We start from the raw sequence: 11,476 nt of genomic DNA, 5'->3' as shown, positions 1-11,476 counted from the left end.
TTCTCAGGCTAACCTCCCTGTCTTTCCCCCCCGTTTCTCTCTCTCTTGTGTCTATATCATGATACATTCGGCAAGAAGTGTATCAGTATCTGTGTTTTCAGTACATTATACGAACCATCGGATGCATTTTGTAGTTCAAGATACAATCTTAGACTACAAAATGCATCCGTGAAGAAATACAAGAATCCATGAAGAAACTCAGAGTCACTGAGGCTAGCAACTGGCGGCAGCTGAAGTTTATTATCAGAGACAGCACATGTATGTTATCAAATTTTTCTAATAACCAAACACAATTGAGAAAAGTGGATGCTGTGCGGTAATAGTATGATTAATATAATAAATGTTTGCTAATTATTTCCTAACAATACTTGCTAGGTGAAACGTTGCAACTGTGCTCACAGCATGCCCCTCTGATAGAAACTATGCTTAGAACCAGTTTCAAGACATACATTCTGAACACGCGTCGTGCAATGCACTGCTGTTGCAGTTAGCAGTATTACATATAACATTTTGTACAGGATGAAACATAGCGTCTGGAATAGCAAGGCATATCACTGCAGATACTGAGTACTGTCATTGCACTTTACTAGCACCCGCTGATCCAGCCGCTGGTGAATATCCGCACGGATGCTCTGTAATGCAATTTGAAGCACAAAATTAGGCGCTCGACAAAAAAGCAATATTTTATTGGTCTATTCGCTGCGGTCGCCCGTTCACCTCTGTACCACATCTTCCTTCGCGCCAGTATGCCGTTTGAAGTCCCGTGATCTAAAATCCACTATTAGTCAAATTATTTCATGGGAGCTGTACGAAATTTGGGCAGCAGTTCACCACAACCGGAATTATTTAGATAACAAGAATCAGAAAAACATGGCTGACGTCACAACTAGCAAGTGGCGTGAGAAGGTGTACAAGGCAAAACGGAGTCTGCTTTTGCTCCATTCTCCATGCATTAAACGAACGACTCCCAGCTGTCTTTACCTATTTTCCAACATCAGGTTCATTTCTTTTCTCCTACTATCATTAAGCTCAAGGCCTCCAACAGGTTAACTGCGTCCCTATTTATCTTTATATGGGCACATCGACTTAAACACAAAAAACATGGTGAATAATTTGTGCTATTTATGGGGACTATGTCGGCAAATTTTCCCCTTTAACACCGCGTTCGGATAGTCGGACACTCTTACATGGGTTTGAACAGTATACCATTCGCTTAGCACTATACTGCTCAGCGCCATTTGAATCGACACAAGTATTCTTTCTTCCGATACCTTTGCTGTTCAATGTTGTTTAATGGCTGGCTTCCTCTCCATCGTGCCTATCCAGTTCGCTGTTTCCCAATCTCTGACTTATAGATTTAACACGTAACCTTTCCTCTGCTGCTGACCTCACATCTGGGAAAGTAATATTTACTTGTTAGTTTCGTGGTACATTTGCACATTTTCTCTGCTGTTTGTCAACCAGCATAGTGTTTTCGGTGATTTGGTAGGAGTTCATCACGTTGGAGCAGTGCAAAAGCACCCCACTGCAGAAGGGGGAGGGGTTAGAGGAAAATAACCACAAACACAATGCCTGTGTTTGTAATTATTTTCTCTTACCACACATCTATTCTTGCACTGCTTTTACATCTTAGTCAATATTTTTCAAAAGTTCTAAACATCTTTTTACGTTTTTCTTACGCCCACTCACGAGAATGAGTTCATTGATCAATGTGTGCGATCACCGAGATCTCCCGCACCATATGCGAGCGTATTTTTGTTTATCCATATGCCAAGAAATTTAATTCTTTCACGTGAGGTATTTCATGGCCCTGTACTGACACTGTTTGTTCACTGTTTTTATTGAATGTCATAACACCCGATTTTTAACGCTAACTTTCACACCAAAATTCTCACCTTCGTATCCACAGATATTAGCTAGTAACACAATGTCGTCTGCATAAAACAAACCTGGAAGCTGCTGCTCTACTATTGTACCCGCCTGTTTGTACGAGAGATTAAACCCGATATTGCTTCCTTTTAGCGCCCTTTCCATCCTTATCATGTACATCATAAACAGCAATGGGGATATAGCGCTCCCCAGTCTCAGTCCCTTGTTGATATCAACTTTCTCCTCATTCCTTCCCATTCAACGCAAATGGTATTTTTAGGCAAATCTCTCTCAAAAGCTGTATACGATTGTCGCCTAAGCATTCCCCTTACAGAATATTCTGCAAAATGTAGCGGTCTACATTGTCATACGCTCTCCTGTAATGTCTAAAAAGGCCACATATAACGGTCTTTTTTCTACTCTGGATATTTCAATGCACTAAGGACAAATAAGTTATCATCCAGACGCCTACCTATTCTGAAGCCATTCTGAAGTTCTCCCGAAATGCCATTATGTCTGCCCATGCTTGCAGCTTTAATTGCCTACATTGCACCTGTATATTATAAATGTAATGGTCAATGGTCTATATGAGTGAATTTCATCGTTGTCCGCCTTACCTTTATAAATTCAATCTTTGTCGCCAACTGTATGGCATTCGTCTACCTTTTAAAGTTTTTGCTAATGTTTTCAACAGAGCTTCCTTACTGGTCCTACTTCATTAATCAGCCTAACGGGAACCTCGCCTAGCCCTGTGGCTGTGCGCTTAGGAATTTTCTCTCCTGGGCGACCCGAGCCTCTCTGCTCGTACAACGAAATCTGCAAATATAATTATCTGTCAAGAAGACTCCTACCTTCGCCGCACTCCTCGCTGTGCAGGGCCCAGGCAGTCACTCTAAGGCTTCTGCAAACAAGCACTTACCCGAGCCCCGCGGCGCTGCACACAATGTACCCCGAACGGTTCCCAAGCCCGGACTGCCCTCTGTGTGGTGATTATGCGGACTTCGAACATGTCCTGTGGGGCTGCGCCTCTGCCGGTCCCCCTTTCACTCAAGAGGAAATGATGAAGCTAATTAAGGCCCAGGATCAGACCTCTCAAATCCTGGCAGTCCAGAGGGCTCGCGAGAGGGCCGTCAGGTTTCACCTGATGGTCCCCGAGTGGGCCTAGCCAGGTGACGTGGAGCTTGCTTACGTCTATAGTGGACCGAATAAAGTTGTTTCTCTCTCTCTCTCTCTTCGGCTTTCTTCCAGTTGAAATTTGTCAGCAACAGCTCCTTTTCCATCCGGTTCTCTTTCATGTGCTTTTTCCTCAAATACAACCTCGCCATTACCTTGGAAAGGTTCGACTGTTATTTCTCGGATGCAATTTAATGCCACGTCCCCTTCCAGTTTGTTTCAATCTTTGTCTAGGATATGTTGTATTGTTCCAGATTTCCTGCCTAATAAGTTTATGCGGTTACAAAATATTCTAGCTGTGGCCTTATACTTAGCCACCCCTAGCAGAAGAAATATGAATTAAAGTATACAACCAAATTACAGAACTCCACTTACGCGCTTCACGCAGGAATGCGAAGGATGGGTGGATGGATGCCATGAGTGCCCCCCTTTGGAATGGGGTGGTGGCTTGCGCCACCAAACTCTTGTACCTACGTTAAAAAAGAAAAAAAAAAAGAGAAATACCCACAAAAAATTCCCATAACCAAATTTTGCGAACCCCTATTGGGAACCCCCATTTTCGTGCGCCTTCATTGTTTGTCGTTTCCCTAGTACCACCAATCTTCCAATCGCCTCTTACTAATATCGATTGCGGACATGTTTCAAGGAGGTCAGAGGTGCCTAAATCAACTGCTGGGCAGATATCTTAACACTCTAATAAGAAGTGCTCCATAATTTCCATAGCTATTACCACAGCAAGCGCATGCTGTATACTTCCTTATCTCGCTTTATAAGTGCGTTTTCTAAGGCATCCTTATCTCGCTTCAAAAAGTAATGAGCTTCCCTTTGAGTTACTATAAATTGTTTCTTTCCTGATTTCATTTTTTTCATAGCAGGTTTCTTTTCCCATGCCGCCACCAGTGAGATTATCTCAGCCTCTCCGACTTTCCGCTTGAAAGTCTTTGTTGCCATGTTGCTCACCATACCAGTCGCATACTTGCTGGTAAGCTTCCTAGTTCTTTTCCTCCACTGCAAATCAATGTTTTTCCTGAACAAATATCTGAACACTCTCCCAGCCGATTTACTTCCAAATTCCTCAGCTGTTCTTCACAATTTTACTGGGAGCTTCCCTCACTTCACAACTTGTCCCACCCATGGCACTTTGCACAGCTTCATTTGTAATCCTCCCGTGAGCACCCAATGAGGCGTCCAACTGACCTTTGGTTGCCATCCAGTCCCGATTGTACGCCCGACTTCAAGCAAACAACCGCATTTCCAAAAGTAAGTCCTGGAACCATTACACATTTGCACATACCCCGGAGTACCACGTACCTATTGTATCCCTGTAGCGCTGTTTTATTATGGCCCCATTTATTCTTTCGTCTTCTGTGGCGGTCACTAAAACTCTTTCCTCCCCTTCCAGCAATGGCTTCCCTCACCCAGCTCGGTGTCCTCCAACGTAATGTCGCCAATTTCAGACAGGGCATGCCCCATAGCTTCCTACTGTAGGGAACTGTGGTGCTGCAGTTGTTGACCAAACATCGGAATGATGGGAAGTACATAAATTTGTCTGATCTTCGTGCTTCTGGATTGAGGCGTTGTTGTGGCTTCGTATATTACGTTTTATAAGCCTTTATTTTCGTAAATTTCAGCGCAATCTATACGCTTCGAACACGCACAATCGCTACTAATTGCAACGATTGAGCTTGTCGAGGTGGCCAAATCGAAACGCGTCAAGCGTCTCAAGGCAATAGCATGCCCGCGATAAATTCATAAGGGCATTTCACACCGCTTGTCCATGCATGCGTCTGTGGCTTAATGGTTTCACTATCAGGCTTCTGCGCTAGAGGCCCTTTGCTCGAATCCTGCAGATGGACAATTTTATTAATGTTTATTTCATTATTTATTACAAAGTACAGTCAACCGCAAAAGTTTACGGGACGCAGGATCTGCCAAGAAGCTGAATTCTCGCGAAGCGTGGTCACACAGCCTCGAATTAAATATTGCAGCATGTAGTAGCCTTCAGCACCTACACAGTGATTCATTAAATACGAAGTGGCATGCCTTAACAGTGCAGGAATGCACATTTCAAGGGGAAACCACATCCCGTAAACTTCTGCTGTTGACTGTACATTGCTGAAAACGATGAGCTTACAAAGACGCTTGAAGCCAGAAGGACGAAGCTTAGGCAAATAAATGTACTACCCATAATTCCCATGCTGGCACAACCGCTCCCGTAGACACTAGCGCCAGAGTTCCCTCCAGTAATTATTGTATGAAACACTATGGCATGCACGCATTACAGCTCGCAGCTGACGCCCGCCACTTCCTGTGCGATGGCAGATCTCAGGCTCGCAGCAGCAGCGCTGAAGTGCTGCTGCTCACTGCAATCGCTTCACAATGAGGCCACTGCTCTGACCACTCCTCCGAAATATTTTAGTACACACTAGCCATTGCTCTAGCAGTAGCTCTGGCTGCAGAGTGGGAGCATGAAAACCTACCGCGCGCTCTGACGACGTGTTAGGCCTACACGTTTAGCTTCGATGGTGTTGCGCAACGCCCTCTCCTTCCTCCATGTTAATTGCACAACTCTTGGTTATTCCATTGTTCCATGACCACCAGCCTCAGCCTCTAGGTTTGGAGTGAAATAGCCCAAATTAAAAACAAATTTTGCATAATATGCAAGAATTTGAAATTAAGTTTTTCGAATATTTGTTTACAATCACACTTTAGCATTTCTGCTGTCTCCAGTGGGCAAGGACGCCTGCAAGGAGCTGCTGTGTGATGGTCATATCAAGTGCTTTCCAACTTGGCGAGACAGCATTCACTATTTCAGAAATCTCTTCTAACTGCCGCAGTACTTGCTACTGCAGGTGTCTTAGTCAATGATTACAAGGAGTGGTTACCGAGCCAGCATCAGTTAACTTGCATGCTACATTTCCCACGAGAAATGATACCATGTCTTAGCTTCCTCCTGCACAGCTTTAGTTCGCTTAACGGAGGCTTTTTGTTTTGTGTATCTGCTGATAAACACCGCAATTAGTTATGGCAGCATAAAATTAGGCATACTTCCTTTGTTCCACTGTACAGATATCAGTTCGAAATCCTTTCTTCTTTAGAATTTATGTTCTATTAAAACACTCCACTATTGGAAAAGCTGGCGCCACCGTCAGCGTGACGTGGCACGAGGGATCACGTGGACACAGTGGTCGCGTCGGCTGCTTCAGAAGCGCCGAAGCGAGCTGAAAACGAAAGCTTAAGGTCCCACCTGTGCCGCGGTTCTGATTAAGTGGTGAGGCTTTACCACCTTGGGTGTCTGCTTGACAACATTTGAGAGGGAGAAGGGAAGGAAAGGCAGGGAGGTTAACCAGACTGAGTCCAGTTTGCTACCCTACACGTGGGGAGGGGAATGGGGAGTGAAAGAGAGAGGAAAGTTAGGTGTAGCATGTCTATAGTCGGGCACTCAAGTCTGTTGCCTTCAGGTAGTGAAAAATGACAACATCTGAGAGTACTACAATAGGTATCGGCTACCTTTGGAGGCGCGCAGCATAGTAGACTACTGCTACACACGTAACGGATCCCGGTGTCAGCCTTATTCACACGTAGCCGCAAGGCAACGAGCTGCGTGAAGATTGGCTGGCAAAACTTAAAACCGGCAGACAGCCACTGGCTACAACTCGGGTGTGCAGCAAGCACAGACGCGAGGAAGATTTCTGCTACGGCGCCGGGAATGTGCAATGTTCGGAGTAGCAGAAAACGCCCACTGAAACGCTCGCCCACGCCCGGCTAATGTCATGACGCTTTATTGGGTCTGTGAACTTGATACCAGATTCTGGCAAGTTCATTGGAATGGAAAGGGAGCGGTAAGATGCGCATTAAAAAAAGGCATGGCATATGTTCATGTTTCTGTTATGAATTAAAAAAAATTAAATTATGGGGTTTTACGTGCCAAAACCACTTTCTGATTATGAGGCACACCGTAGTGGAGGACTCCGGAAATTTCGACCACCTGGGGTTCTTTAACGTGCACCTAAATCTAAGTACACGGGTGTTTTCGCATTTCGCCTCCATCGAAATGCGGCCGCCGTGGCCGGGATTCGATCCCGCGACCTCGTGCTCAGCAGCACACCATAGCCACTGAGCAACCACGGCGGGTTGTGTTATGAATTAATGCACTGGATTACGAAAAAGAAGCAGAGGGAAATCGCACGCTGAGAAGACTGATAAACACACAGTGCGACGCAACTTGAGAAATAATATTCAGATGTCCAAGAATTTAGAAGACAAAAGATTGAATCGTCGCGACGACACATTACAGTCGCCGTAGGCGTAGAGTTTCTATAACGAAATTATTTTTGAACAGCTCTGATAGCGTCCACGCAACAATGGTTGCTAGTGCGCTGTCAAATGCTCATATGCTGCGGCCTAAAGCCCACGGCCCGGTGCAAAAACGCGCTCACAGTGAAAGCAAAACATTGTGCGCGGTCATGCATGCAGGCGCGCAGTCGGTTGCTGTGAACCCGTGCGATCGCTGCATTGAGGCTTCATTCTGTTATGCTCCATTTGGTTATACAGACAGCCCACTATAAGAACATATTTCACATAGTTTACTCTCAGTGTTTGCCTACCTTTCACGCAAGAAGCCGATTTAGGAGACTCCATCGTGGCGACTGCACACAGTGGCATTCACTGTGCGTATTCGGTAGAGATTGCGTCTGTAAACAATTCTGCGCTTTCAGTTTGCTCAAGATTACTATATCTACTGTATAAAACTTCCTTCGTTTTGAGAGCACTTACATAAATGTCTGGGAGGGCGGCCGCATGGTGTTTTTATTGAGTGCCGTAAGCGAAACCAATGAGGAGCGCGCCGCGTGATCCCTCATACACAAGGGAGGCGCTTCAGACAGATGGCGACTCGTAACTCCTCGCCCCCAATACTTGTACTATATTACACGAACCATTCTCCTCCACGATTCTGATTCTATACTAGATGCACAAATCCTCCTTTATCTCTGGTCTCTTGTCTCATGATCTGTGCTGTTCACTGGGTTGAACAAAAATCAATTAGTCCAATTTTGTACTTCGACTTACCTGCCTCACTCTGAAAACCGAAGGGCCAGGCTTTCATTAATAGCACTGCATCCACAGTGCACAGAGGCCAAAGATAACTTTTGCACCAGCTTTGAATACTACATGAAAAAGGCGAGAATGCCAAAGGCTACAGAAAAACTTGTTTTATTTTGCGAATGCAATCATCAGCCCCCTCCCTCTCAAATAGAGTGAAAAGAGAAGAGGCAAGGGTCTAAGGGTACAATGTGATGGCTGTGTGGCCAGACGGTCTGCTCCCAAAGTGTGCAATGCGTGCACACCTCCATCAAGCACTCCATCTAACCCTATGCTTTATACAAGATACAGTTTCGCAGTTTTTCATCATACAAAGTATACAAACACTGGATGCACCTAACAGAAAGCAGCCTGCTCAAAATCCACAATGAAGAGAAATGGTACTACATATTCTGCAAATATTTTTTATAGAAAACAAAATGTACAGTTTAGACTAATCTTGCCGCTCTGGCCCACAACAGCAATATGCACTTCTGTAAGCCAGAGCCCACCCTCCCTTGAGAAAGCAGAATGTGCAGCAATGTAAACATAACATGAGGAATACAGCTGATAAATCCAGAAGTGAACATGTTTGTATCAATTAAATGTATGGTAACAATCAAAGTGCAACACACTACTGAAAAGCAATGTTATTTGTCACATTCGGATAAGCTGCTAACAGCAACAGAACTTAGCAATGCTAAAGGATGATCACAACTGCAGGAGCTACAACAGGACACAAGTTACAACAGGAAACAAGACCGCTCGCATCCATGGCCCATTACGAAACATGCCAACTGTACAGGTGCACCACAGGAAAGACAACCAGCATGCATGCCCAAGTAGTGGTACGAAATCTTTTTTTAGATGTCTCTCCTACCTGGGATACATTTATATGAATTTGAAGAGACAGCAATATCATTAATATGAACACAATCAAGACAAATCAGTTGCCATGCACAAATATATGAGGGACTTGAAAGAAAAGCCACATGCAAAACTGATCTTTCTCCACAGGTAAAATAAAAAAAATAAAACAAACAGAACAATCACTCAAGCATCATGACGTTCACTGTGGATTGTGAGCAAGCTTCTCCAGAGAGAAAAAGAAACATTGTCCCAGCCTGCCTGTCAATTGGCTACATTAACAAACACCGCCGTCGAGCTTCCTTGTGAATCGTCACAAGAGTGGCTGCCCGTCCGGGCCTTAGTCAGCGACCGCAGGGCTTTTTCACGCAACTTTCGCTCCAGCTCTTCGGCATTGTTTTCTTCCTCTGACCTCTGCAAGGAAGAGTGGCTCGCCGTAAGACACACTCTTCTAACAAAGGTGGCTGTGTAAGTTTAACGTTAGGTTCATAAATTAGACACAGATTGTGTCCATATGTGTCCAAAAAAGAGGAGGGGTTTTAAGAGCCATGAACAATCATTTGTTCCGGTGCCGTAGCGCAGCAAGGCAGTTTTCTGGCTGAGCTTTGCCTCACACTATGCATAAAGACAAGGTACAAATAGCTGGAGACGTGGCTGCCTTGACTTCAACTATGACAATGGGAAAACATACAAATGTTGATATGGGCTGTTTCTATGCCCTATGCTCAGCATAAGTGCACAGAACATGTAAAGAGGAGAGGGAGGCACAGAAGAAAGAAAAATAAAAGACAAAGAAAGGAAGACAGTCATCAAGGGGTCATATTGATAAGACAATTTTCGTAGCACTAAAACTCAGAAAGGGAAAAACAAGTAAAAGGAAAGACAGGCACTAAGACTAGTGGCTGTCTTTCTGTCTGCTCTTGGACTGGTTTTTCCTTTTATGGATTTCTGCACTACAAAAACCATGTCTAACTGCAAACACCAACTTGCCCAAGAAGTTATCTTGTAGGGAATATTGATGTCAACTTATTACTAATGTAGTAGTGTGAACCCTCTCCCAATGTGCAACAAAGGAGAAATAGTTTTTTTAAGTTAGTTTTGACAATGATTTTACTGTTCACTTCTCACTTTTACAGAAAAATTCCTGAATAGGAATTCGCCGCATCTGCAGTAGTTGCTGGTGTGCCAAGTCGTGAGATGCGCGTACACTATGTGGCAGTTAACAAACTCAACTTCATATGTTTCTGCAAATCCTTTAGTTTACTTTTTTGAAACTGGTCAATTCCTGCTGCGTAAAATCAACTGTACATCACAGCTCTCAATAGAAATCACCTAGAATGCAAAAAAAGCCACGGTGACTGCTACTTTTAGTTTACACATACCCACCTTCAGCAACATCAAAGAATCATGCTTTATAGGTGCATGAAATTTTGCTGTAGTATGAAATAGTCAACTCTGGTCCCTCATCCCCCATCTAAAAAGCAATAAACCTTGCAAGATATGAAACACATGATTTCTACTGGGACTGGCCATGTGACACCATTATCGTATGTTTCAAAGACTGTGCCCCTGGCAAGTGTTGTATTGCCATCAGTTATGTTGCAGCACATGTCAAATAAATGCGAGTGCTGCTCAGAACAATTTAGAAAGTGAAACAAACTCTTGAGCTGCACTAACAACAGCCTATGCAGTGACCTTAACCAGCGACATATACTTGATCAAGAATAAAACATGTGCTAATATACAGTTTAGAAGAACCAACATACAGGTTTAACAAACTATACATGCACCTTTTTACACACGCACACACACACACAAAAAAACACGCAGCTTCAGGAAAGAAAGGTTCAACCTGGGTGTCGTCTGATGAATGGCATCCCATTATGTATCTAGATCTGAAAAAAAAGTTGTGAATTTGACCACTTTCAGCATGATTGCAAACTGCTTTCAATGGCTTAAAGCTCCCGCTGTGTTCCAAACCTTGTCGTAGTTGGCTAACTAGACAGTCAAGCACATTTTTTTTTTTATGTCGAAAAAGTATAGCCCATGGAGCACCAAAGACACTTATCTAGCAATAAGTGTTTGAAAGTTGTTTATTGTTTATTGATCTGTCACGAACACGATGAATGTGCGCAATCTCAAATTTTTCAGCCTTCATGCGACTGACACAATGATAACTTTGACTTGACTGCAGTGGTACGTTCGTGTGCTCATCTAACTTGCAATGCTTCATGCTTAGCCCATAAGATGGCACAACACATTCTCTGCTATGCAAAAAGAACTGGCGTGCACCCTGGTAAGCATTATCCTCAGCATAATTTTTACAGAATGAGTGCTCATTGTTAGTTGCCTTGCGCCTAATAAAGCTTTTAAAAATATTGTTCCCTATCCTGCCTACTATACACATTAATTGCCATGGCCAGGAAAAATGATCTCATGCTCTAGCAATGACCCAATAAAATGCTCTATGTTGGACCTGCTTTCA

General features: G+C 43.9%; 1 protein-coding gene across 12 annotated transcripts in view; it reads right to left on the bottom strand.

Annotated features, from left to right (window-relative positions):
- Positions 1–221: 221 nt before the first annotated feature.
- The window catches only part of Srrm1 (Serine-arginine repetitive matrix 1), a 93,540-nt gene continuing 82,285 nt past the window's right edge, over positions 222–11,476 (bottom strand). For 9 of the 12 annotated variants that reach the window (XM_055065867.1, XM_055065868.1, XM_055065874.1 and 6 more), the window contains one exon: positions 8,241–9,405. In XM_055065867.1, the coding sequence (XP_054921842.1) occupies positions 9,256–9,405 (150 nt within the window). In that variant the 3' untranslated portion in view covers positions 8,241–9,255. Of the gene's footprint in view, positions 633–3,417; positions 3,513–8,240; positions 9,406–10,843; positions 10,887–11,476 lie in introns of those variants that run through there. The other 3 variants (XM_055065870.1, XM_055065873.2, XM_055065871.1) reach the window with 3 other exon arrangements.

Source organism: Dermacentor andersoni, chromosome 6 (assembly GCF_023375885.2).
Source record: "Dermacentor andersoni chromosome 6, qqDerAnde1_hic_scaffold, whole genome shotgun sequence".
Lineage (NCBI taxonomy): Eukaryota > Metazoa > Arthropoda > Arachnida > Ixodida > Ixodidae > Dermacentor > Dermacentor andersoni.
The sequence above is the reverse complement of the archived record's forward strand: the minus strand, read 5'-3'. Positions and strand labels throughout refer to the sequence as shown.